This window comes from Cynoglossus semilaevis, chromosome 11, assembly GCF_000523025.1.
Source record: "Cynoglossus semilaevis isolate Cse_v1.0 chromosome 11, Cse_v1.0, whole genome shotgun sequence".
Lineage (NCBI taxonomy): Eukaryota > Metazoa > Chordata > Actinopteri > Pleuronectiformes > Cynoglossidae > Cynoglossus > Cynoglossus semilaevis.
In genome coordinates this window covers 1-27,950 of record NC_024317.1, presented here as the reverse complement: position 1 = coordinate 27,950, position 27,950 = coordinate 1, and the positions used below count along the sequence as shown (strand labels likewise).

Below are 27,950 nucleotides of genomic sequence, written 5' to 3'. Positions count from 1 at the left end.
AATTAATGTTGTTTGTCTGTGATGCAAAATCCCCAATGGATACAAAAAACTGTCTATCCTGTAAGCAGGTTTTAAACCAATTAGACTACTGTCATATTTAAGGCTAGTGGACAAAGCTTTAGAATACACTGTCTGTGTCAAGCTCTTACAAAATACAAAAATCTGAAAGTGTTTGTTTGGGCCCGTGTAAGAGGCAGTCCCGTGTTGGGCATGGCCCCCAAAGAGCTGCGGTGGGCGTCCCTTATTTTCTTTTCTTTGTTGTTTGTTTGTTATTGAACCATGAACTGTGGATCTCCAATCTCTGAACGTGGTAATCACATGATTAAGGTATCAGCTGATTACCATTCACCCATTTCACCCCCAGTTCCTTTTTTCTTTTCTTAAAATAATTCTTCTTCAATCTCACAGTACACACACAGGTTCATTCAGTCTTGTTTATAATATTTATTTTTAAAAATGATTAAGCAGACAGGTGTGTGACCTGGGAATTCCACAATGTGTGTAGAACAGCATGGTACAGTAAACAGGTTTTACTAAAATCCTATAAGGTTTTTTTGACCTTCATATCAAAAGTCGAAAACATAGGGCATGTTCTGTTTTAAATTTGAATTTCTTTTTAAAACATATTCAAGAATCTCTCAAGAATAGATCACAGATTTTTAGAAAGTGAAAATATACATCAGCACGACCAGTGTTAATGAGCAGGCTATCACTACAGGCTTCCACAAACATCAGTGAGGAGGTGATAATGCCACAATGCAATCACACCACAGGGACCAATCACATGTTTAGATGGATGTCACAGCTTAGACAGGAGAGGCTTCGCTCTTTAACACTTCCTCCATTCCCTTCATTACTTCCTCAATCACAGACTTCCTCAGCTCATCAATCCCAAATGATTTCCCCTGCTTTCTTGGCCTTCTCCTGAAAAAGGGAAACTGTAAAGAGAATGATTTTAAGTTTCAGCACCTCAGCCTTTCTCCTCTGATTGCATTTTTATCAGGAAACGGAGAACGAACAGGAAAGATCAGAAGCAGGAAAGTCAGACAAAGACAGGAAGGAAGGAGGAGAGGGCAACACAAAGTCATTTCAGTGCTGACAGAGAGAGCCTGTTCTGGAGTGAGATTGATTGAAACAGTGAGGCCAGCTCATTGACTTCTAACACAGTTACATGAATGACAGAGACAAAATGTGTGTCCGCTGCCGTAGTGGTCACTAATCTGATGGACAGGTCCAGATCCATCTGAGGATGAGGCAGAAAGAAATAAGGAATGAAAAGTTCAATTCAGCGTTCATCTACCAGCTTCTGGGTTAGACAGAAAGTAAAGGAGGGCAGCTGCAGGAAGTGTAGGTGTGTTAGAGACTCTGCCTGCGAGTCTGTCGATGCCACATATGTGAAATTATAGGGAATTATTCTTTTAAAACCTGGTCATTTTATATTTGTCAGACTATGCTGTAAAAGTTCAGCACCATGGAAACACTGCTGAGCCTTTTCAACCCTTTCATATTGTAAGTGATGAACAAAAGTAAATGGATATCATTCAGTATCAGTCTGTGTCTTAGCAGTCTGTGTCTTAGCAGTCTGTGTCATAGCAGTCTGTCGTAGCAGTCTGTGTCTTAGCAGTCTGTCTTAGCAGTCTGTGTCTTAGCCGTCTGTGTCTTAGAAGTGTGTGTCATAGCAGTCTGTCGTAGCACTCTGTGTCTTAGCAGTCTGTCTTAGCAGTCTGTGTCTTAGCAGTCTGTGTCTTAGCAGCCTTAGCAAAAACACAGAGTAAAAGGACAACAACAAACCCCTCACATTCCCTGGTGGCTCAGATAAATTTGGAGATGTATCAATTCATATACTGGAGAAATGGACTTTCTGGAGGTTATAGTGCCCTCTGCTGCCTCACCCTCACAGCATAATCCTGTATGAATTCTCCTGCCTTCACATACTTCACTTTGTAGAATGGTCCCCAAGCTGCTACATGTGAGGTTTACACACTTGGTACGTAATAGAGAAGCACAGCACTGTGACAACAAACGTACAGTAACAAGGTGGCAGCAGCACGAACACCTGTGTAACCCTAAAAAGTTTTAACCATGAACTTTACGTCATCAAACTGTTTTTCTTTAGTGTGTTAATAAATGAAAGAAACTGCTGCTTTAGTCACAATGTTAAAGGTAATTGGGTCATTTTAAAAAGATGTGCAAAACGGAAGCAGACTACATCATCATGTGGTAACTCTTCCTTTAAAAAAACAACAACAAAAAAAAAAACAAAACAAAACAAAACAACAACACTATTTTATGGTTTTTCTCACTTCCCGGCATTTGTTTTGTGGTGGTACTTCCTGTCGTGCGCTTGTGGGGATTTCCTTCTGTCGTTGTTTGGTAACTCAGGCCAGCCGCTAGAAATGCGTCTCCTTCTCTGAGATGGTGGAGATTTTCCCATCAACCTTAAGTTTTGCATCATTTGTAGCGTAAGGGCTCAGTGTGGCCAGTTTCCCCCTCATTTTCAGATCACGACTGGGGGTTGTCAATTTTTTCATTCTCTGTAGGGTAAGAGGAAGACGACAGTAGAATGGAGATCAAGAGTGAAGCCTTGAACTTCACAACCAATGTTTTAAAAAAAAGAAACAAAGTGGCATTGACAAAAATTATTATCTAAACATTAACATGTCTGCATTGGCCAATATTTAACCTTTCTTCTTCTTCTTCTTCTTCTTCAGTGCATCATTAAAGGAAAGGCAGAGAAAGCAGCCACTAAGAAGTGAACAGCTTTTAATGTAGCCTAGACCCTAACCCAACCTAGAGATGGCAGTACCTTGTTCAAGACCTCTTCTTAAATCTGTAAGGTCAGAATATATAGCGAATCGACTGTTGGATGTTTGTGATCTTAAATCACTTTTTGATGACCATGATGATTGATCTGTGATGTGATTACTCTTTGAGACCTAAAAGGTCTTACAATCGCAGAAACAAATCTGAGTTTTGTTGTTTTATCTTTAAACACATTTTCATGAAATTAAGTGGCTTTTCTGTTCATGCACCTGGAAAACCACACAACCAAACCTATTAATCAAAGACCAGAGGTGGCTGCTGCTCAGGTCACATCAGAAACATTGGATTCACTTTTTTTTAATTTTACCTCAACAAATAATTTACAAATATTTGCTGTGTCACTCTTCCTGTGACTGAGGATGCTGGGAAAATAGTGTTGTTGTCTAAAATTTGTTGTTTTTACTTGGCCCAAATGCTAAAAGATGTGAAAAGCAGTTGTAAGTTTTAAGGGGAGTGCTTTGTAACCTTCTGAGGTAATATACTGGCATATGTGATCGTAAACATATGAACAAATGATGTTCACAGAATGGCTGAGGTTGGATGGAAAACAACATTCAGCTCTATCATCTAAAAATCTAAGGGAGTTTTTCTGTGTAAAGATTGTGTCATCTGTGTATTCTCTACTTCATACACAGAGTTTTTAGATGTTTACCTCAGAGAAGGTGCCGGGAGTCTTCCAGATCTTCCAGATGATTCCCAGAGGAATGCAGACCATGGAGGACATGGCCATGAACCAACCGATACCATAGCCCCAGTCAGGGTAGGTGTACACGTTGTTGTACTTCAGTGGTTTGTATTTAATTAAGAAGAACAGGAAAATTCCCTGTGGGAGACAAAAAAACAAAACAAAACCTGTTACTGTGGTAAATGTGTTGTTTATAGAGAGAAATAGAAAAGGTCACACTGACTACTTTCAGTTTCACTGTGGTGCTGTCATATTTAATAGTCACCTGTAATCATATATTGTATTAGGTACTAGTGGATCGGTGTTTTTTTAATTTTAGTTGTTTCAAAGACTAATACTATTTTTGTACAGTCTATACATACACAGCAACCTTAATGTATTCACATTCACCAGCCAAAGCAGCCAAAGCCTTTAAAATGTTCTTATTATTCCTCAATTAAAGAGTCACTTTTATCAAAAAGATTCGGTGTAACTGCTTATCATGTTAATCGCTGATGCTAACACTGCTGCTGGTCTTTGTGTCTGCAGTGGACTCACAGCACAGATGCCCGGGGTCAAGATCATCCAACACCACTTGATGAAGAAGACAGGTTTGTAGCCAATCATGTCCTCAATGTTCATGTAGAATCTGTCACTTCCTAAAAACACAAACAGGGACACTCAGGTTGACCCCTACAGGTAATAAAGGGAAATTGGAGGTGTGTACAGATCTGCTCATTTGATCTGGTTCAGTTTGACAATTATATGAAGTTACATTGGATCTGCAGTACGTAACATTTTATTTTTGTGTGTATACAGCAACACACAGCGTTTTGCAGACAATTCTGAATGCACATCTATGACTGTAATAACATGCTATTGTCTCAAAACTGTTTTGTAGACGCTGCATGTGTTAAAGTCACTTTTCCAGCAGAGGGCAGACGAGGCAAATAATTGAAGCCTGAACGGAAGCAGAGCGTAACAAAATGTTTTATTTCATCACTTCGCTTTAGTCAAACCGACAGGATCAGGATATGAACAAAGGATTCTTACCGTACACCCAACCAATGCATATGGACTCAAATATGGCCACAAACAGCAGACACATCCCGCTGGCAGCGTAGGAGTCAAAGAGCTGGAAGACATACATTCCTCCCTGAGAGGAAGAGTCACGTGTCAGTGTCCTGTGATGGAGGCTTGTGAGAATCAGGTACTATTTATTTATCTCATTAGAAACTAGTGACAGTCCTGCACACTGCTGGTTGTCTAATGATTTTCTTCCTCTGGTTTTCTTATTTGGAATTATTTTGTATCCATGAAATAACTGTTAAAACTTAAACCATATAAAAAGTCCTTTATTGATCTAGAGGTCTGTGATTCTGTGTCTTTTTTGGTAGAGGCTTCTTTGTAACTTTGACAGTTTTTTACATCATATTTCTGATGCTGGGTTCTCTATTTGATGACCCTGGTGGTCTGGCACAGCGGTCCCCAACCTTTTTTGCACCACGGACCGGTTAAATGTCTGAAATGCTTTTCACGGACCAGCCTTTAAGATGTGGTGGACAAATGCAACTAAATAAAATGAATAACCAGACATAAAAATGTTTTCTAAATATAACAATATAAAAAAATAAATAAAATAGAAGTAATGTAAGTTATGCATTCTTTCTGTGCGACCGGGTACCAACTGACCCAAAAGACCGGTGCCTGTCCACGGCCCGGAGCTTGGGAACCACCGGTCTAGCAAACAAATTATTACTCATTACATGCTCATTGATTTTAGGGTAACACTTGTGATTATTTGATGTAAAATCATAATTTTTACCAGAAAACATTATATCATTACTGTCAAAAAAATTAAAAAATTAAAAAACAAAATATCAAAGGATGGTTTTATCACCATACATCCACTAAATAACTAAAATATCAGCAGCGTGGTTCACTGGTGCTTGTCAACCTGTATGAATGCTACTCTGAAGAAGAAATACAATGTGTGCAGTGGTGGAAAAGTACTGATGTCACCACCATCATCATCATCCTAGATATATGGATGATGATGATGATGATGATGAAGAAGGTGATGATGGTAATGGTGATGATGACAATGACGGCGAGGATGCTGGTGATGATAATGATGATGATGGCAGAGAGTGTAGGTTCAATTCCCAGAGGAACCACTTGATTGTTAATCCTCCTCTTGTAAATCGCTTTGGATAAAAACATCTGCGTGTAAATGTAATAATGCTGATGGTGATGATTACGATGACGATAATGATGGTGGGGGGCAGTGGTGGCCTGAGCCACTCAGGCACCGTCCCAACACACTGTTCCCTGGTGCTCAACTTGAGTTGCCCTCTGCTCTTAAGGCGGCGGCTTAAAGGCACAGGACAAATTTTATTGTGTGATGTGGTGTGTTGCGCATCAATGACAATAATTCACTTTCACTGATGATGATGATGATGATGATGATGATGATGATGATGATGATGCCATGCCTATAAAGAAATGACATGAAAAGGCAGCTTAAATTTCATACTTTTTTTTTTACAATTCTTAGCATTATATAAACAATCATATAATGCTAAGAACTTTAGGTTTGGTTCCGTCAGACTCTCAACACTACATCACTACTGTAATAGATTGCTGTACAACACAATCTCTAGTGACCTAACTGCCCAAAGCTTCACTCTCAACGAGCAGAGCTGAGCCATACCTCTGTACACATGATGAGGCCTATGAAGAAGGAGACCACAGACAAGCCAAGAATCAGCAGCTCTCTGCGATAACCTCTCCTGAAGGTCTCTGGATACATGTCTACCACGGCCGTCACCAAACTCTCCACACACACAAACTGGAAAACAAAGCAAAACTTACGTTATTTTATTTGCCAATGGAAATATTTAATATTTATCTTTCTGCATAATTTGCAACTTTCAAGAATTTATTTCCTTAAAGGAATATTTCTTTGAAATTGTACCCTATATTCTCACTGAAGTTTTAGTGGATTTTAAAAACAAAATAAACCAGTTTTGAAACAGATGTTTTTTACCTGACTGTCCAGGCCCAGGAAGATGAGCATCATGAAGAAGAGACAAGCCCACAGTGGAGACAAAGGCATCATAGTCACAGCCTTGGGGTATGCAATAAATGCAAGACCAGGACCTTTATTAGAAAAACGCAGAAGCAGACAGTTTCTTTCATATATGAAATAGCCAAATAAGGAAGTACAATAATTCAGGCAAACTTAGCATTTAAACAAAGAAAGGTGTTGGCAGCCTTTGTGTTATTTAATGCGTACACTTAGTGACAGTCCCTTAGCAACATAGCATCTAAAACATTGAACACTCTCCTCACAAAGGCGAACATTTGAAAACCGCTAAATATTTTATTTCTTGAACTTGAATAAATCATACTGCTGCCTCTGTGAAGAAGATGGACTTTAAATGGTGATGTTATGTATTTTAACAGAACAGGATGCATTAGGGCAAAATGGTTCAAATAATATGTCTCTCATCTGTTGTCACTGATATATTCTCCAAGTTTTACACTCATTTAGATACAAAGACATGGGGCTTTTAATTGTCCGTCACTCTCTCACCAGACTCTGCCACAGCTTCGATGGGAACATTCTGTTCGTAAGCCATAAAGCCCAGCACAGAGAAGATGGCAAAACCTGCCACGAAGCTGGTTCCACTGTTTAGGCAGCACAGCATGATGCAGTCCCTGTGGAACAAAGAGAGAAGGAGACAGGTCATGTGATCACAGACGGCCCAGTTAGACCTGCACATGTTCTGTGGTGTCCAGGTGTCACCAGTGGGAGTCATCCACTCATCAGTGACTGAAGTCCTACCTGTAGCAGTTATTGTTGTAGGCGTTGTAACTCCCCAAAGCAGTGAGACAACCCAAGCAAATTGCATAGGAGAAGAAGATCTGGGTTCCTGCGTCCACCCATACCTTAGAGTCAGAGTGGCAGGAGATAAATTAAATACAGAAAGGTGCTGAGAAAAAAAAAGTAAAGTCCAGACCAACCTCCCCATGAACTATTTACACAGGTTGGACTTCTTCTACAGCAGGACCCTGGAACCCACAGGATAACATGGGGTGCTAGTGGATTCAAACTTAATGCAGCATGGCTCTTTGAAAACTCTCCCACATCACCATTCAACCACTAATCTCATTTCCCTGCCGAGAAACAATTAACAAACAGTCTTCGCTCCCTCCTGGTAGTAACCACGGTAACTTCTGTGACCTCACAAACACACAACTGTTCCTGTGGAAGAACAGGCCTTTCTCTCCTAATGTTCATTAATGTTCCCTTTAGTTTACCCTCGGCTGATCGCCGTGCAGCACATTGAAACCTTAAAGGTCCAGGCTCAGAGAGATTCGCTTGTTGATGTTATCCCTAATTTGGCTGCCTGATGTTTAGTTGTGTTGAGACTGTGGCTGCAGGAAGCTGTTGTACGGTGTGCAAGTTAAACGCCACTGATTGTTGGGTTGGTAGTGTAAGTGTCACCTCAACACTTTTTACACTTGTGTTTCAGATACTTCTGTGGAACGTTGGGCATCTTTGGTCATGATATCCTACAGAGTTCAGAATATATTCCCAATTCACCAACCTATATTTGAATTACATTTAATGGGCAATAAACTAATACACACACTAAGATGTATTAGCGTGCCAACATAATAATCCGGAAACTGAGACAATATTTTTTATCATGCATTCACACGTTTTATTTTGAAAATCCATTGTGCTTGGCTTTGACTGTATACATAACAGTGGCATCACCTCAGCCAATCAGAGCATCTGTGGTGAGGCTAGGACCAAACCGAAGGAACCAAAGTTATTCCAAATTACTTTGACCAAACCAAAGTTATTCCAACTGCTACATAGTTAAACATAGTCACATAGTCACCACAGTACTTCAAGTCTGAAGTATCACCTACAGTAGACGCTACACAAATCATTGATGGCTTCAAATGATTAATTGGTCATTAATTGGTAATGATTGTTGGTCATATGTTTCTGCAGAATCAAATGTTATTGCACATTTGATCAAGTTTTTTAAATAAAGCTGCTGAGGTTTTCAATTTCTTATTTAATTTCATGAATAAAACATACGATAAATGGGGATTTTTAAATCTTAAAAATTGCCCATCACTGTATTTAATTAAGAAAGTTTGGTGAATACAGCTTTTCAATGTCAAATTAAAACTAAAGAAAAATCATATGTTAAATATGAATGGAACCTGCGTACATTTTGGATACAACGCAGTAATACATACAATGGAAGAACCTTCTGCTATTTCTGCCTTATTTTTCTTTAGCTTTATTTAAATGTTGAACATTGGTATGTGCAGTCCATTTGTGTAGGTTAAATAATGTGTATAATGTGTATGTGTATATAATCTTTGGACGTCAGTGAATGTGTCTTGATGCTAAAGGCCTTTCATTTATCCTTGGTCGTCTGTGGTCGGCAGGAAGTACAGATGAAGTTGTGATCTCATCCCAGCAGACTTCAGAGGATGGGAGGTCATGATTTATTCATTATTTATCTCAAAGTATCTGAAAATAACATGTGCTCCATAATACTGGACATGTTATTTGACTGCTTCTGACTGTAAAACATAGGAAAGTTAATAGTAATGACCCCCCCATACCCTCCCAGGATACCTCCTGTATATCTGCTGTCAGATATAATGTCTACCTCTTCTATTTCTTTATCACCAAACTATATATATATTCAACCTCTGCTCTTACTTCTCTTTTATGTTGCTCTGGTTTTTCACTCCACCTACACACAGTATAAACTGCAGCAGTACGTGAAAAGACTTAATATTAATATAGTACTCTAAAGATACTGCATCCACTTTTTAACAAACATTACAGAAATACTATCAATATTCAAGCATTTATCACAAATAAAACTTTGAATGATGGCATTAGTTCCTGCACGAGGAGGATTTTTGAGGTGATGACTTTTCAACACACCTCACCACATCATGTGATGTTACATCGGATGTTTCAGATGTTGATAATTAGTACAACAAAAGGATTAGGATGCTTATTGAAAGTTTGTGATATGAAAGACAGCTCCAACTTCTGTTGCACGACAGAATAATAAAGAAGGTGGGCAGCTAATAATGTACTGTACCAACACCGAGACAAACAACCATTCACACTCACATTCACACCTAAGGTCATTTAGGAGTGAAGCTACTGTTGGATGCTTTCGAACTAGAGTAAAGCAGAGAAAAGCCAAGCTGACATTAGGAGAACATGAAAATCCCATCCAGAAAGACTGGATTTAACAGGCAAAATTATGGCTCAAAGGCAAGCGCACAAAGTATTCACAGCACTGAATGACTTCATTTGAAACTGTTACCAAATGGTTATCTGTACTGCATGGACTGCATGTACTGCATGTACTGCAGGTACTATATGTACTGTACCATCAGAATCATATCTGGCATCAGATCCTCTGACACTGGACTGTAATCACTTCCTCTCCTTCTCAGTCAAACTCTTCATCTATCCCTCTGCACATTATCATGACTCCTCCATCCTATGACATTTCATCTGCTCTGTTGCCTAGCAACCCAGACTCTCTACATTGAAAGAAGGTCAAGGAGTCTGCTTTGCCTGTGGATTATTAAAGATGTTCATTTACTGAGTATTTAGTCTGCCAGATTAACTAGCAACTCTTCTTCGACAAACATGAACTTCATCAAAAACACCTTACTAACTATTAACTAAGTATTAACTTACTATTATAATGTGACAACAATGTGGATAATATGGAATGCTTCCACATACTGTACATTAATAATAGTATAACAATACAATAGCATATGATATAGTTTGGTCGTACTGCATATACTAATATTACTGCTATATGCCCATTATGGAGGATTGCTGGAGTAACAAATAGTTTTCTGGTTGATTGGTTAAGAATGTTTAACATGAAACATGTACATGTTTACCGCCATCAATGCCATTAATCTGTTGCTTGTTTTTTTAAACATTCTTATTTTCCTCAAGGAAAAGACTGTCTGTGACAGTGATGAACTTTCACTTCAGCCAGAGATGATCCTCACATCCTAACTGTGGTTAATCACATTTAAATTAGGAGTTCAATTTCCTAAAGTGCAGTGAAACACAAAACCACCATCAACATGCATGCAAATGACTGAAATTCAATGAAACTCAATGAACCAAATAAGTTTTATTAGACACGTTTACATTTTAATTATTCCATGATTTTGGTTAGTAACTTATTAAGAAAGGTGTGAAACACAAGCATCTGCCTGTAGTTTGTTATTTGATTTTCAGGAATGTTGACTCATTGGCATTAATCACAGTTTATCATGATTAATTACACTACTGTAGTAGAGTTCTGTGGAAGCCCTGGTAAAAACCCTAGCTAAATAAACTGATGTGCTGACTCGTATAAACTGGTAATGGTTATAAACTGGTTAATGGTTATAAACTGGTTTACCAGTTTGATACAGATTATCCAGTCCTACCTGAGGGTCTGAGAGACGTGAAATGTCTGGGTAGAGGTAGAACTTGATGCCATCGTAGGCTCCAGGGAGTGTGACTCCTCTGATCAAAAGGACCAACAGCATCACATAAGGAAAGGTGGCCGTCACATAAACCACCTGCAGAAACAAAATTCACATCATGACATTATTTCCACTTTCTGCACTGGTCATTTTGTCATGGTTTATTGTCTCTGGGGTTAGTTGGTTTTTTTTGCCCCAACTAACCCCATTCATAAACTGCATCTTCAAAAGACATGTCATATGAATGGACCCTGTCACCTGTTTGTGTGAATTTTTGTTCAGATTGTTCAGATTTTTGTTTAACAGCTCTGATAGAAAACTGGACTACTTACTGTCCTGCCTTCTTTTGATTCAACAAAAACCCTCTAACTTTTGTAGAAGCTACTCATCAATGCAAATAAACAAGCGATAAATCTTCTATTTATTTCGATGAATGGATATGATTATGTAATAATCAGTGTGTGAAAAAATTATCTTCTTTATATTCCAGTCTGAGCTGAACTGTGTTAACCTGGGCTGATGGATCGGTACCGCTGGTAGATGGAGAGAAGTGGTACAACCACTGGTCCAGTGCTTTTTACCAGAGAACTCAGTTAACACCTACTACTGTAGGAAAAACCTGCTAAACATCATACTAAGACTTTTGCTTCCTACTGAAATCCCCTGAACAAGAATCCTGGCCTCTTCTAAGGCACAGGCAGGCAACATACATCCCCTGGCTGCTGGCATTCAGTCAAAGTCCAATTGAGGACAGAAGAGAACAGAGCCAGACCAGGAGTCTGAAAGAAAAGAAGGCTCCTCTGGCACCATCTCTAAAACAGCAGAAGGCCAAAGGAGTGATGCTGGCAGTGTGGGAAAATGTGCTTCTCTTTGAAGCACACACACACACACACGCACTCACTCACTGACTCACACACACACACACATAAAAACTTCATTGACAAAGTAAAACAGATGTGTGCATTATTAAAGAACTCTACAACTTAGAGCAGGATTTAAAGTAATCCACAGGTGAATGGACTAAATACGACTTATGAAGTTATTATTTTATTATTTTCATAACAGCCTTTAATGAAATTAAAGGGATTAATTAATCTCTGAGCCCTGATAATCCTTGTGTTCCCTGTAGGAACCTCATCTCCAGTACAACAGAACCCTGGTTTTATCACTGAACTTTCTCCTAGCGATCTTTTCTCTGATCAAAAATACAATTTTCAATCTCTTTATAAAGAGCTGATGCTACACATGGTCCTTCCAAGCACAGTGTTTAAGCCACTCTAGATCTTAACCTCGCCTGGTGTAAATCTTTAAGCCTAAATGTGAGAAACCCAGGACCATCAAAAGCAAATGGCTCAGTGAAGTCGGAACTGAATGGGCCGTCAGGTCGGTGGAGAAGAAAGCACCTCTCACGCGCAATGACGGATCTGTGGTGAATTTCTCATAGCAAGAGAGGGAAGGGGGTGGGGACAGGAGTGGAAGTGGGAGGGGGGCGGAGGCTGAGAATATACTCTGCATGCTCCTCATGAACGTTCTCTTTCTCCCAGTGAATACAGGAATCAATCTTGGACCAGCTGTTAAAGCCCAGCCATAAGCACCTCTCCTCACTCCCCACCCCTTTCACCCCTCTCTTCTTCTTCACAGCCAGACAAAAAAGACCTCAGAGAGATATAGACACTGCTGCCTGGTTGTTTTTCCCCTCATCATGTAGAATGTACAACCCCAAAGAATTTATCCATGAGAACACAGACTGCACTAATGACTTCATCATCACCATGGATCACGATGCAGCCATACTCTGTACTGCAAACCGTCTTAAATGGAAACACAATAACGGACATGTATTTCTCTGCCTTACCTTGCCAGTTGACTTGGGTCCCTTCCAGATGCAGAAGTAGCAGATGAACCAGGCCAGAGCCAGACACATGGCCAACTCCCAGCGCAATCCCCCCATGTGTTCTATACCATCAGATATTTTCAGTACTCTGCGTCTGTATCACAAAGGCATCAGGTGATTCATATTTTCAAATGTGTAAAAATGTTAACAATGGTTTAATTTGTTTTTGCTCTTCAGCCACAGAACCAGAACAACTAGAAGCTGTAGTTCAACTGTCAACCTTGACATCCCCCCCCCAAAAAAAACCCCCAGACATCTGTTCTTGCCGTGTAAGGTTCGTTCTTTAAATATCATCATGAGTTTATCATCTATCATAACATGTTTCAGAACCAGTCAGTTTATAAAATGCACTTTGATGCGAGGTGATTGGTAAGAGGAAAACAGGTATGTACTGGAGCTCAAAAAGCTCCAAACTTTAATAAAGGAAGTAGGCTTTCTTCTGACATACTGTATATTCCATTTGCATCTGAATATTTATGACGTGTAAGTATTGTAAGTATGAATTTTGTGAAGAGAAAACTCTAAAGAAGCTGGATGAAAAACTTTTGCAAAAAAGGTTTTGTTGAAATTTGCTCTGATTTCAAAATTGCTCAAAATGTTTAGCGTTGGAAAAAAAAAACAGTTTCAATATTGGGCAACAAAATTTGACAAGGATTTTGACCTTGACCAAGTCAAGTCAAAGACAAAGGCCCAGAGATGAATCTTAGTTTTTGGAAAAAAAAAACAACACCTTTTTTGACCCATCATTGGTCATACAAAATGGGCAAATACAACATTACTATAATGCCTTTGTGTGACTGGCTGTACATTTGTGATGGGGTTTAAACCTGTGGAGAAATACTATTTCAATTTTACATTAAAATGTGATCCTAAAGGGCAGAAGATATAATCAAGTGTGACTGCTCAAACTAATCTGATATTTACTACAACATCCAAACATCCTCACTTCTGTTGGTTATTCTCATAGAAATGCAATTATAGCAGTGCAGCTCTAACAATGACAATCAAAGTATTTTTATATAACTTTAATTTAATTAATTAATTAAAAATAGTTTTAGTTTTAATCTAGTATTTATTTTATTTCTAATTTTATGTTTGGCTGAATTGCTGAGTTTCCTTGTTCTTCTTCTATGGTATTTCCACTACAAATTGCAAGCAGTAGTAATAAAATAGTTAATTTTCTCTTTGCTGAGGGACAGTCGAGCAAACGCACTGTTAGAGAATTGTAAACTAGAGTTGGAGCCACACTGTTAACATGGCTGTGCCAAATCTTTGCCACCAAGTTTTGTACCAGCCATTGATCGTCATGACAAGTTCTTGGTGGTCGGCCACAGGCTGGGTTCAAAAGAGCCCCTCCGGTCAGTTAGGAGGCCAAGATGTGAACACTAATATGTGTAAATATACTTGTCTGTTTTAAGTTAAAGTGAATTGATTTTATATGGCTGCATGAAGCAGTGTGTCTTCTGTCCAGGACGTGCATATGCAGCAGGGCTGAAGACAAAAACAAGCAGCACATTTGACATTTTTAGTTTAACTTTTAGCATGCTATTGAGCATCATCAAAAAGATGGACATTATCCAAGGTCATATGACTGCATCAGGTTCTGAATGCACAATAGGAAAAAATGTATTTCCAAATTATAATTAAACAAGGTTTATGTTGTTAAGTATTCAATTAATTCTGCTCGATCTAAATACATATATATGTACAGTATATATACATATATATAAATATAAATATATAAACTTTGTTTATTTATTTATGTATTTTTTGCATTGTACAGTCTTCACCTCTGTTCTATTACCCCAGTGTGGGATTAATACAGTTCAATCTAATCTAATCTAAACTGATAATTTAATCTAATTTGTAACTAAAGGATTAATCGCAGGATTCCACACTGGATTTCAACATGCCATGGCAACATGGCTGCTGGCAGTGAGACAGGAAGTGTGGTCAGCATTATACACGGACGAGGCCTGATCCACTGGCTCTAGCTGGGAGACAGCTGGTCTCACTGGGTATGTTGACACACAAATATGAAAAGGGTCGACTAATTCATGGGGGAAAGGTTAGAGGCGTGGTGCTGTGAAACACTCAGCCATGGGAAGCTCATTTTTTTCCACCATTATGGAAATCTGACATTTTAAAGCAGTGCATCTGTGTGAGGAATTACATCATCACTCCATTTTTTAGACAAAAGGTGAAAACCTGTGGACAGAAATTGGATCTATTAAAATAAAAGAAATTATACTCACTCCCAGAACTCAATGACTGGAGAAGTGGCATTGGGGTTTGTGATGTTGGTTGCATTTTCTCCATAATAGTCCACACAGTTCTCTATAATAAAAAAACAGCATATTGTTTTTTTCTGCAGCTACAGCTCATACATATTGTACACACAGGAATAACCAATCAAATATTTCCAGTCTTCCCAACTCGTACCTGTGTTCCAGTAGTGTCCACAGCCAGCCCACGGCAGCTCAGTAGTGAAGCAGTTGAAGAGGTAGAAGATTGCCCAGGCTAGGATCACTACATAGTAAACGTTTAGATGTGCTTCAATCACCTGTGTTGCATATCCAATACCTGAAAAAACGAAAAGAAAGTTGCCTCTAAAAAGTTACTTTTGGTCCATCCAGTGTTAAACAGTGGCCGCTTACATAAAACTACAGTAATTGTATCTAAGTAATAAGTATATTTTTCAATTAAGATACTTTTTCATACCTTCTTTGATTTGGGTGCAAGACCTGGCTTTATCTACAGAGAAGCAATTCTGTTTTATGTGTTCCATTGTGTAGAAGTTAGTTTTGCATCGCAAGTAAAGAACAGAAAGTCCTGGGTTTGATTCCCCGGGGAACCACATATTCCAAGTGGTGCCTCCTGTGGCAGCCCATGTCAGGTGCGAGAACTGTAAATGTCCTCCTTGTGGGATGAATAAGGGGTTATTAATATTATTATTGTTATTATTATTATTGCTGTTATTATTATTATGATTATTATTATTATTATTATTATTATTATTATTATTACTACTACTATTATTATTATTAAGTAGTTAATAATATTAATAATTAAGAGATAAAGATGAGGTAAGCAGTTTGTGACCCCTATGGGATCCTGCACGGTACTGCAGAGAAGTCAAAAAGTTCTAAATGATTAGGTATTTTTATATATTTTCTAAAATACATTTTTCAGTTTTCCAACATTTATCTTTGCCAGTTAATGTTGTTTTTGCCATTGTTTTAGGTATGTTTATATATGTCACGGTCACCCTACTCTCTTAACCTCACACGTAATGTACCTCACGCTGTAATTCCTCTTTAAATGCATCTCCATGGACTTTTAATGATTAAATATTAACGCTGTGTTCTTACCCTCGAACAGTGGGCAGACTTTCCTCCAGCAGGTGATTCCTCCTTCACTCGTGAACTGACCCAGGGCCGTTTCCAGGAAAAACACGGGGATACCACAGCATACAAAGAAGATAACGTATGGGACGAAAAAAGCACCTTTACAAAGAAAAAAGAAAAAGAAAAACACAATCAGTGAACGAATAACACATGAGCCATGGGAAGTAGCCCGAACATAAGAGTGTTAAGATGACACAACTTCTGTTTTTTTTCCACCAGGAGGAGGAATCTTCTCCACCTACCTCCTCCGTTCTTGTAGCAGAGGTAGGGGAACCTCCAGACGTTGCCCAGCCCGATGATCTCTCCAGCCACAGACAGGACAAACTCAATCTTGTTGCTCCACTGGCCCCTCTCATTGTACTCCCCATTGTCGAGGCTGGAGCTGGACCCTTCTGGGTCTTTGCCATCCTCTGATTTACCGTTTATAACGGGCCCACTTTTCTCAGCTGTCATGACTCTCTTGCAGCACGCTGTAAAAGAGGAGAGAGAGGATACCAAAAGTAAGGTAACCACATAAATCTGGACTGCATGAATTGGGGTTGTTTCATACACAACACAGTCATCTCCTAGTGGTGCTGCCTGGTGTAACACTTAGCTGCAGATCTAATCTAATGGTGGTGAAGTACCAAAACAAAGGTCATGTGATATTATTATAGTGTTACAGTTACAAATGCTGAACTCAATACCTTATTAATCTACACTCAGTCTACATTACATCAGGAGCCAAAGGAAATCACTAATAATAAAATATTAAAATCAAAAGGCAAAATGGAATCAGCAAGGAAATGGTGACATAATCTGGAGAACAGAATAAAATAGAAGAAAAGGCCAGCTATGTAAACATATCTAATATACATATATGATGCTACTGAGAGCTGATAATTGAGATATGGTTCTTGCAGCATTGTCAACAAAGATCTATTCTATTCTAGTATATTTTATTCTATGAAAATAGAGTAGGAATTAATAGAATCAGCTGAAAACAATGTGCTTTTACTTAATTATGCTAATTAAGCTAATTTACTAATTGTTTTCTACATCTAAAATGTTTAAAATAAATTAGCTGACTTACATTGAGTAAGGCAAAATACATTAAACACACACAATCATAAAATGATAAATAAATTAACCCTAACCCTAGTCAGCCTTAGTTATACTGTTTGCGAAAAAAAATACAAGTTTCAAATTAACACGAATAAACAAAAATAAAAATAAACAACTAAAATAGATGGTGACGAAACTTAATCTTGATGGAGTGAGAGACAGGTGACATTCATATTCACTAACCTCCTATTGAAAAGAAGTGGCAGTGCGACTGTAAACTCCGCGGTGGTGCGCTGAAACAAACACCTTCACAAGACGATCAAAAGTCGACCAAATCCTAAAACAGCAGGTCAAGATGTGTTCAGTCGGAGAATACAACAACAGTTCACATCCACGCTGAGTCCCTCGTCTTTGGGGAAAGATCCCAGACACGGAGGAGTGGCTGGAGAGTAGCTCTTACGCTACGATGGATAACCTGCGACTGCGCTCGCAATCTCCGAACGCTCCACTCTCATGCGCGTCCACTTGGATAAAAGCCACGCGGTAACCAATCTGGCTCCGTGCACAGAGGTGACAGGAGGAGAGACCCCTGAGGGTTGGGTAGATGTAGGCAGCTGTAGACTGTAGAAAAACGGTAAAACTGGAGTTTAAAAAAAACAAAAACAAAAGAGATTGTAATTGTTGATTTTTAAATTTCCTTATTTAAAAAATAATGAAAAGATGACGATGAAATAATCTCCTTAACATTTATACGAATGCAGATTCTACGTTCTAAGATAGATGATATTCTAAAAGGTTGTAGAATAATTTAAATTTAAATGAAACTAAAAAATACTATTGTGGTATTCCTTAATGAATGGGACTAGACTGTAAATTGAACGTATGTAGCAATGTTGCTTTGTTGTTTTTCCATTTGTCCGAGAACTTCAGGACATACCCTCATATATGTCATCATCGTTACGTTCATTTGTAGCGTCACCTTTTCTCAGTTGTCAGCACTAGTGATGTCACATTAGTTGATTTTACATTTAATTGTGGAATGAAGTGCTACAGTATCTTATTGTAACGTTTCCTTAATTCAGCAACTCAAACGGAAGGAAAACAAAGTTACACACCTGTTGCTTTGTTTTCTCTCCCTGAAAGTTGTGGAAGGAAGGCGTTAAAACGTGGAGGAAATAATATATATATTTTTTAAAAGAGTTATTTCTTTGACCAGTGCATTAAATCAGCCGTGCGGAATTATTTTGACTACAGAAGAAAATGGCCAAGTGTTTTGGGAATGATGACTTGACATTAAAAATACGGTGAAAGGAGGAAATACCTCCAACATGTTTCAGCACCTGCGGGACAACTACCCGACATTGTTTACCAGAGTAAAGGTAAAGACACAGTAACTGGATTAAATTACGTCAATGTTTTCTTAACGTCACATTAAATTAGTACGACATCAAATATTAGCGTGTCATCTGCAATTAATGGTTTACGAGCACGACTCGAGTTCGGCTTTCAGTGCAGCGTGACACGTTCACCTAACGTTACATTATACTGTTGGTATGTAAACATGGCGTAAGGTCGATAGCTTTTTTTAAAATAATTTTTCTTCTGTCTTTTTGTCGGACAGTTTCAGCGTTGGTGAACAGTGAGCTGTAGAAGAAAACTCCATGTAGTTCCTTCAGTCAGTCTCAGTCAGTGAACAGTTAGCTTTAGCTCCATTAGCTTTCACCTATCAGTAAACGTTGGACTGGTGCTTTCAATACTATGGGATGTCCGTTTCATTTATTATTAATTTGTTTATGCCATTGTTATTTAAACATAAAATAAACGAACCAAAATAATATGTAAGTTTTATATGTGGGCATATAAAATTAGACAAACGATTAAATGATTAAAATAAACTTAAACATCTGGTATAGATCAAACTTGATGACTTAAATCTAATCTAAAACAATTTCCCATTGGTTAGTCATATATAAATAGGTATGTAAACATAGAAATAGAAAAATGTTATTGGGTTAATAATAGGTTATGTCATTATATTTTGTGTGATTGTCTTCACAGAAAGATAGAGGTTCTGTAGCCCTTCACTCTGTTTTCTCTGAGAGAAATACATATATAGTACATGTATAGCATTTTTTTCTGAGCAGTGGTAATTTTTTTAAATTAAAATAGGATTATTGTCATTTTTCTTCCTCAGTTTTCTGTCTTGTACTTTTTTGTTACCTGACTTAGTTGCTATATGTTTCTGTTATGTTGGCATTAAACGATAGAAATGTATTAAACTTTAAGACTTGCAAGAATTGCTCATGTGATTATACACATTTATATTGTTGTCAAGTCAATTAATGTGTAATAATCTTGATAACTGTAATATTGTGATAAATTCGTTATTATCGTACCAAGGAAATCTATAATCGTGACATCCCTAGTCAGAACACATCTGAGGAAAAAAATAGTTTATGAAAAACAGAGCCAGTAGATGGCAGCAATACAACTCATCAGATGCAGCTAATATGTTCTTGTTTTAAGATTATTTATTTTGTGTTGGTTTTTAAATAAACAAAAACAAAATTCACATTTTGTCTCTGTGTTAATGACGGTCAACAGTGCCTCATGCAGGGGAGTAAGGGAGGTGCATTCTATGTTTACTAATGCTGGATAAAGATTTTGACTGTCCAACATGACATTGTAAAGTTGTTTTGTCAGGGTTTGTTGAAAAGTAGTACAGCTGTAATCTCTCAGTCTACTGGTCGACAAAGCTTCTTGCACACCCCCTAACCCTAACCCTCTCTTCTCCCCTACGATTAGTCGATTTTCAGTTCAAATTTCCCGGCTTCAGTCGACCAAGATATCTTTGATCAATTACACCCGTAGTAACTAGGGATTCATTTTTTAAATTTTATTGTTAATCATGATTAATTGAGATAAATCAACATTCCTCTTTTTATTACTGGAATAAGACAAATAACAGTGATGTTTGTGTTTGTTCAAAACTTGTTTTTATTTGTAACTGATTCAAATGATGAAATTGTGGGAAAATTTCAAGAACATTTTTAAAACCGTTTAGTATAAACCCACCTGCTGGTCAGATGCATGGTCTTCTCACCTGATATCAAAGCCTCTATACAAAGCATGCTGGGTGTTGAGGTATTTTAGGATTAAGTTGCTTCTGTTAAACTAAATCTAATTCTTGCAGTGTGTTAATACCGTGTGTATTGCTGTGATTTGGAGAAATGGACGATGGAATGTTTGTATATAAAGTGTTCTTCAATCTGCCCATGTATTAAAAATGATCTAATTAATTCCACAAATTAATTAATATGATTAATGCCTCCTTTTAAACATACATAATAACTAATCATTAAATTGTCAAATGCACACTTGAAGATTTAGGTGTTAGGCATAGTTTCAATTGGTGTTAATGGCTAGTGTTTCCTTCAGTCTCAGGTAGAGGCTGTGTTTTTATGGTTTACTGAGTTTGGTTATGTTTTTAAACTGGTGGTCAGTGGCACACAGGCAACATCAAGGTTACGCCAAAATATACATCAGTATGCCAATAAACTGTTATAAGTTTTTTTTTTTTTTGACACATTCAATCAGCATTTGGTATTAAAAGGTCACATACTGTCTGGTAATGGCAGAAAGCTAGAAAGCCACGTCTCACTCACTCTGAAAATATTCAGATAAATTGCAAAGTTTATTTTTAAAAGCAAATGTTGCCTTGGTGCTGGGATGCCAAAATCTGGGAAAACAAGGACAGAGGAAAAACACAGATACCAGTGAAATAATTAACTTTGGAAGACAAAGCATGGAGCACAAGCCAGTCAAGGAAGAGCAACGCCAGAGATATGGAGTACGGTGTATGTGAACTTTGTGGCGCTAAAGAACAAATACTGATGTAAGTAACAGCCAGAAATATTAACTATTAACCCCCATCTAAACATCAAAAATATAGATATAAACAAATATATCAAATGTATTGATAATATAAAATAATAACAATTAAGAAAACATTTATATTATTGTTATAAAAATGTATTACAGGGTAAGAGGTAGTAATAGTCAACATGAAATGGCTAGCTCTGGCAGAGAGAGAGAGGGAGCGAGAGAGAGAGAGAGAGAGAGAAAGTATATAACATACTGTCACCAATGACAGAATATCAGGTGAAGTCTAAGACCTGTGTGTCTTTGAGTGTGAGTGAGTGAGTGAGTGACAAAGCAAGGAACAGTGAGCGAGTTAGCGCGACAGAGTCTTGGCCACCAAGCGTAGGAGAAGGACTTGGTTGAGCACTCGTAACTAAATGTTTCCTCATATCAGGAGTAAAATCTTGCAATAATTGCAGACTTGTGACATGGAATACTCGTATTTCAGAAAGCTCGTATCTAGGTGCTTCACTGTACTATGCTTTTTGTATCTTCTAATTTTCTATATTACACAATGTTACTATTTTGACCACCAGAAAGGAAACTAAGTTAGCTTTAATATATTGTATTCCACTTGATGTATTTAGTTTGCTACTTAAGTGTGATTCCATTGAATACCTCATGTCAGGAAACTTTCTCTGTTAGATAGGATTGTAAAATATGCTGTTAGTTCATACCCCTATTTTCCTAACACACAAATAATTTAAATAATGATCAAATAAAGATCTGATCAAATAAAGAATCAAATACGAGATCTTAAAGTTTTATTAGCTTTACTTGCAAGCAAGGAGTGCAGGACAATGGTTACATTCAGAACTGCACTGAGAAGGTCTACTTTTTTGAAAGTCTCAATGGGTAGAACTTAAATGCGTATCCTAGAATTATAGAGGTTTACAAAAAAAAAAAAAAAAAACCCTGAAAAAACAAAAACAAAAAACGAAGACAACCTTCTTATGTATTATTTACTATTTATTTTTATATTTTTACACTAACGATCAACCATTGGCAATAGCCATAAGAACAACGGGTATAACAACTTGCCATACAGAACTCAAATAAATTATATTATTTTGTTAATATGTTCACATCTTAGCAGAACTATTCCCATTTAACTGGAGTTAATAAAATATTTAGCAACTCTGGCTACACAATTAATAAGAGCTAATCCTCAATTTTAGTTCCTGACAAGAGACAGAAGATCCACTAAGGGAAGCCTTAACATTTAAAGTAGATCAATTTGTATACATGGCAATAGGGTTGGAGAAAAATTAGGTCCAAATTGTAAATTGTTATTATATTATTTTATTTTGCAAAAAGGGATGTGAATGTTTTGAGCTTGCCTTTACCTTTATAGCTTTTCTCTAATACATCGCCAAACTTGATAAAACAAACCAATAACCCAAATGTTATAAATATGTTAAGAGTATGGTTTGTAGTACAAAAATGTACAAAAGAAAATATTAAGAAATCTCAATACTACTGTTTGGGGAAACCAGCATTTTATACCAGGAAGAAAAGATGCTGTATTTAAATTAAATTAAAGGGACTAGAAAAATTTTAGGATCTGTATCTGCCTAACTCAGACATCATTTTGTCACTTGAAGAAATTAGACTAATAAAAGTGTATATAAGTGTAAGTAAGACAATGTCAATAAATACAATGTTAAAAAAAAACCCTATGCTTACAAGGAGGCCTGAAGCTGTTCTTTAGGTTTGGGTGTTCATTGTTTAGGGTGTTGTGGGAAGTCAAGTCCTGATCTGCACTGTGGCAATGCCCCTATTTGATATATCAATTGAAGTCAACAGTGTGGTTCCTTTTGTCAGTGCAGTCACTCCTAGGGGTTTACTCCCAGCATACCAACTGACTTCTCTTTGTTCTGACCTAAAGTCACGCCGCAGCTCAGCATACAGCATGAATGGAATTACTGTTTAGAAACCATTGAATCGTCGTTGTTACGATGAGCTAATGAGTTATTAGCCTGTCATAGAGACTTATAACACATGCTGTTTTGAAAACAGTTCCCCTCTGGCCTTTTAAAGATGGCAGTTTGCAGGATTTGTGAGCTTGGTGCATACGTAGGTTGATGGCCTGGTTTCCAGGCGTGATAGGTTCAGTGCACCAGGAACTCCCCTGACTCTAAAAGCTTGACCTAGTCTCTAAGGCTGCCTTCGTGAAAGGTCACTTGTCATTATATGCTTTAAAGCAAGAGCCCTGCATAAAAAGTATGGCCACCCAAAGAGACTGGCAAACACTCGGTGTGTTTGTCTGACAAAGTTAAGTCCTTTATTGTCATCACCCTTTATGACAATATCAGAAAAGGAGGTTTTGATGAGAATGAAACATTATTTTTTTCTTAAAGGCACAGGACGTGCCTGTCATCACAAAATTCTAAGATTTTTACTTCTTGTGGCGAGGACAATAGCTCAACAAAAAGTCCAGAAACTCCAGAGAGAAACTATCATGCAGACAATAATAATAATAATAATACATTTTATTTATAAGCGCTTTATAAAGCTTTCAAGTCACCCAAGGACACTGTACATAAACAAAAACAAAAAACAGAACAAACAACACATACGCCCGGAGAGCAGCGGCAAGATACATGCCAGCGTCCACTCTCAGTGGCCACGATGAAAATGAAACAATGTCTATAGTCTAAGAGCTTCTGCACTGGTTAACAAGATAGTCAAAAAGTTCTAAGATCATTTGGACAAAGAAATGTTCCTTTATGAAAATTACCAAGCTACACATATTTGACCAGCCAACTGGTCAAGTGGTGGAATGACAACAATGTCTCCCTCAGTGTGGGGAAGACCAAAGAGAATGTTATAGCCAGCAGGATCATTTGCTGTCCATCTTGGACAGGGGTCACCAACCTTTTTGAAACTATGAGCTACTTCCAGGACACTTAGTAATTACAAAGAGCTACTTGTCAGATACAGACTTCCAGAACAATGTAATAATAATCAGTTCTGGGACATACAATAGCAGACATTCTTCTTACCATCATCATTTCACCCATTTGAATACCATTGCAGGTGATATGCAGGTGACACAGTAACAGTACAATTTTTGACTAGTTGACTAGTTTTATTGAGAAAATACTCGGGCACCTTAGGTAGTCCACAGAGGCTACCAGGTCCTGCCAGGTCACCCTGATCTTGGATACATTTAATGCTCGCCTCATTCGCACTTCACAAGTGACTCATCCCTTTCCACATACTCACATCTCAGCCTCTTGTTGTCAGAGGGAAGGTACCAGAGCCTGTGCGCCCACTCCACAAGACTGATAGACAGCTTTATCCTGTAAGGATACTGAACTCCATACACTATTCTGCCCCCACTCACCCTCCCCACCTCTGGGTGACCTGTTTATATTTTTACACCGCCAGCATTTACATTTTCTGTATGTCCTGTGCATATAGTTGTTGAAGTTGACAATTAAAAAATCTTTGAAGCTTTCAGTATACTGTCATGTTGTCGAAAGGTTTTATGGCATGAAGCATGAAGCAAGCATGACCCCTACTGCTAAATAATACTTGTAATCCAACCTACTATACTATTTACCCACCTCCTAATTCCAGTGATGGATTATACAAAGTATACACATTTTCATAAAAAAAAAAGGTTTGTTTAACTTTTTGGCCAACTTTTTTGCAAAACATTTACAACCCTGAGGTGTATTTGTGAAATAACCGGTCACCACACATCTCATGCACTTTGGATCAACAGACAATGTAGCTGTTGGTGCTGTGAAAGCAACGTGTGTGTGTTTTCCCATGTCATTCCCACAGTCCCACCCCCAAACAGGAACCATAGTCCCCCTTATCCCATTAAGGCAATTGCCAAGACTGGCATTCAAACGTGTGCACGCGTGTAAGTGTCTTTGTCTTCTTGTGGTTCTATATCTGCAAACAAACACACACACACACACATGCACACAGACAGACACACACATCATGCAGCAGCCCATTTAGACTGTGACTGGAGAAAGTGCAAAAAAAATAATTTCAAAATCGATTCTTCTGGGCAAAAAAAAGATACCCCCCCGCCCCAGAAAAACGAAGAGACCTCAAACCACCACTAGTGTTGGCTGATTGTAAAGGACTGTCAGTTACTGCGGAGTTCTATTGGGCCAAAGAGAAGCAGCAGAATTCAACTTGGGGCTCAATAAAGAGCTATTCTTCCTGGAAATCGGCCCCTGCACATGGACCTGAATGCACTTGGGTACTAATCTTTGGGGCTGTGGGAGCCCACTCTAAATTCGCAGGCTGTGTCACATCAGTAGTCACTGCTTTGAATACTGAGGCTAACACATACCGCATGCTAAGGCTGGCACAGGGTTGATACCAAGGTAATAACATCTTTGTATTTGTGCTAATATTACTGATAAAAGAATTACACTTGGTTCCACCATCATGTTTATTTGTGGATATTCTCAGTCATCCAGGTCATCATACTATTCTCAAAAGCAATTTTTAAGCAGACAACTGGACTCACCTCACCAACAGGAGGTGAGTCCAGTTGCCTACTTTTAAAAATTGCTTTTGAAATTATTGTTCCACCATCACTTAAACAATAAAAACTGAAGTCAAGTTGCATCAGTGTTGCCACCATTCAGAAATCAAAGTAAGGAACACATCACGGCTCGTTGGGGGCCATGGCCACCATGGGCCTGACTCCTGTTGGTTGGTGTTTTCTATTTACATTTTTGACACAGAAAGCTGGTTATTTCAAACCTTACCTTAGATTCTCTATACCAGAGACTCTCTATGACATCTATTTTTAGGCATTAGTAGAGGTTTAGTGCTCTTAATTGTATTTTTTTTCAGTGGCCCATCCTCCACCACTAGAAACAATGGATCAAGAAGCTGAACAAAATACTTCTAAAAGGTCTCAACAAAAAAAAAACAAACAGTAATCAAACCCTTATATGTAGTTGTAATCAATGTTACTGCTTAAATATCCTTAAATTAAAATGGTCAAAAACAAAATATAGAGGGAGAGCAATAATGACTAAGGGACATAGTTCAAAACTAAAGGTAAAATCTTGAGAACAGAATGTTCCTTGCTCAAGTATAATTGCAGAATATTATATTATATTTTGAATCAAAAATGTTTAATCTAACAATTGTCACCCACAAGTGTGAGATTCAGGGTGGTAGAGTGAACTGTACGATTCGGAGGATGATATATTTTTGACTCTACCTCAGTGGTTCTTAACCTTGTTGGAGGTACTGAACCCCACCAGTTTCATATGCGCATTCCCCAAACACTTTTGTAATGCGGGGAGTGTGTCATCACGAATTATATGAGTCAGGTGTGTGTCTTGTCCCCTGAGACTGACTCACCGAACCCCTTGGGTTCGATCGAACCCAGGTTAAGAACCACTGCTCTACCTTTTCCACCCAAGGTGAACCCAAATTTGTATATGGTTTCATACAAAAAATATAAAATTTAATAATAATATGATTTAATATTATTATTACAATAATAATAACATAATCAATAAAGAGAGGTGGGGCGCACATTATTGTTAACTTTTCATTCCTTTGTTGCGGAATGTCAACCACCTTCACTATTTTTTAGCTATTTTGTGTTTCAAATACTGCCAATGAATAAGCCGATATTCAATATATTTTTTAAATTTTGAATTATTATTTAATTTATTCTCCTAGGCCAATGTATACCTTAACTTTGAATGGAGAATTACTCTGAAACATTTTATTTCCTGTCATTTGAACTGTCTGATTTTAGTTGGGTCAGGAGTGATTTTAGTAAGGTTTTCAGAATTTGGTTAAATGCTGTCATCTAGTGGACAAATGTTTAACCTGCCGTCTTCAAGCAGACACATTTGGTTTTTATTTTGAATTAATCTTAAAATTACTCGAATAACTTCTCTTGCTAATACGTTTTTTGTGTAATATATTTACCCACACTGGGTACCATCATGAGTCCATTGCACCATCTTTTCCATTTGCTATGCAAACACCCTGCAGTGGTGTTTTCTTGCTAAGAGAAGCTAGGTTTCTTCATTTTTCAGAATATAACCATTGTTTAGCAAATACTATCTGTCTTATATTTAATTCATTTATGTAGCATTTTAGATGTCACACGACATTTTACAAATATGTGTTAATATATTTTCAGAGATCATGGCTGTTATATTGTGTAGCTGCATGTGATGCAAAACACTGTCAGAGCTGAGTGTGTAGTTAATTTCAGTTAAAAAATAATTAGGTCAAAACTAATTTAATATTAAGCAGATAGATTTCTAGTCACCATGTTTATTCATAATTACCGGAAGTCGATATTTTCAGACTAAATTTCATGGCTTCAGTCAACCAAGTCTTTCTTAGGTTGATTACAGACCGACTTCTTTGTTTGAAAAGTGTCCAAAAAAACCGAAAGAAATTCAGTGCACACTGTACATTGTAAAACTGTGTACTTGACATATCAGACTTAAATCTTGAATGTATTAACATATAAATTGATCTTAATATTCTAAGTTTTTTAACTTTTGAGTGAGGGACTTTTCTCCCCGGCTGTTGGCACAATAATAACAATGCAGCACTCTTTATTGAAGTCAAATATCAATGGCAAATTTCAAATGTCAAATCCCTAAAGTTT

The 27,950-nt window shown here is 37.7% G+C and overlaps 1 protein-coding gene across 1 annotated transcript; it reads right to left on the bottom strand.

Annotated features, from left to right (window-relative positions):
• Positions 1 to 720: 720 nt before the first annotated feature.
• On the bottom strand, positions 721 to 18,019 carry slc6a11b (solute carrier family 6 member 11b). The gene is made up of 15 exons (XM_008319551.3): positions 17,642 to 18,019; positions 16,597 to 16,824; positions 16,319 to 16,453; positions 15,390 to 15,530; positions 15,203 to 15,284; positions 12,909 to 13,041; positions 11,015 to 11,149; positions 7,338 to 7,441; positions 7,086 to 7,210; positions 6,537 to 6,649; positions 6,201 to 6,338; positions 4,541 to 4,643; positions 4,046 to 4,146; positions 3,476 to 3,646; positions 721 to 2,534 (listed from the first exon to the last, which is right to left on the bottom strand). Exons 2-15 carry the CDS (start codon positions 16,805 to 16,807, stop codon positions 2,391 to 2,393), a joined length of 1,836 nt encoding a protein of 611 aa, XP_008317773.1. The 5' UTR covers positions 16,808 to 16,824; positions 17,642 to 18,019; the 3' UTR covers positions 721 to 2,390.
• Positions 18,020 to 27,950: the final 9,931 nt, after the last annotated feature.

Coding starts and splice junctions, on each gene's coding strand:
- slc6a11b (XM_008319551.3), bottom strand. CDS start 16,807: ATGACAGCTGAGAAAAGTGGGCCCGTTATAAACGGTAAATCAGAGGAT. Junction 15,531..16,318: donor AGTCTGCCCACTGTTCGAGG/GTAAGAACACAG, acceptor TCGTTTTTTCAG/GTATTGGATATGCAACACAG. Junction 7,211..7,337: donor TACAACAATAACTGCTACAG/GTAGGACTTCAG, acceptor TTTGTTCCACAG/GGACTGCATCATGCTGTGCT.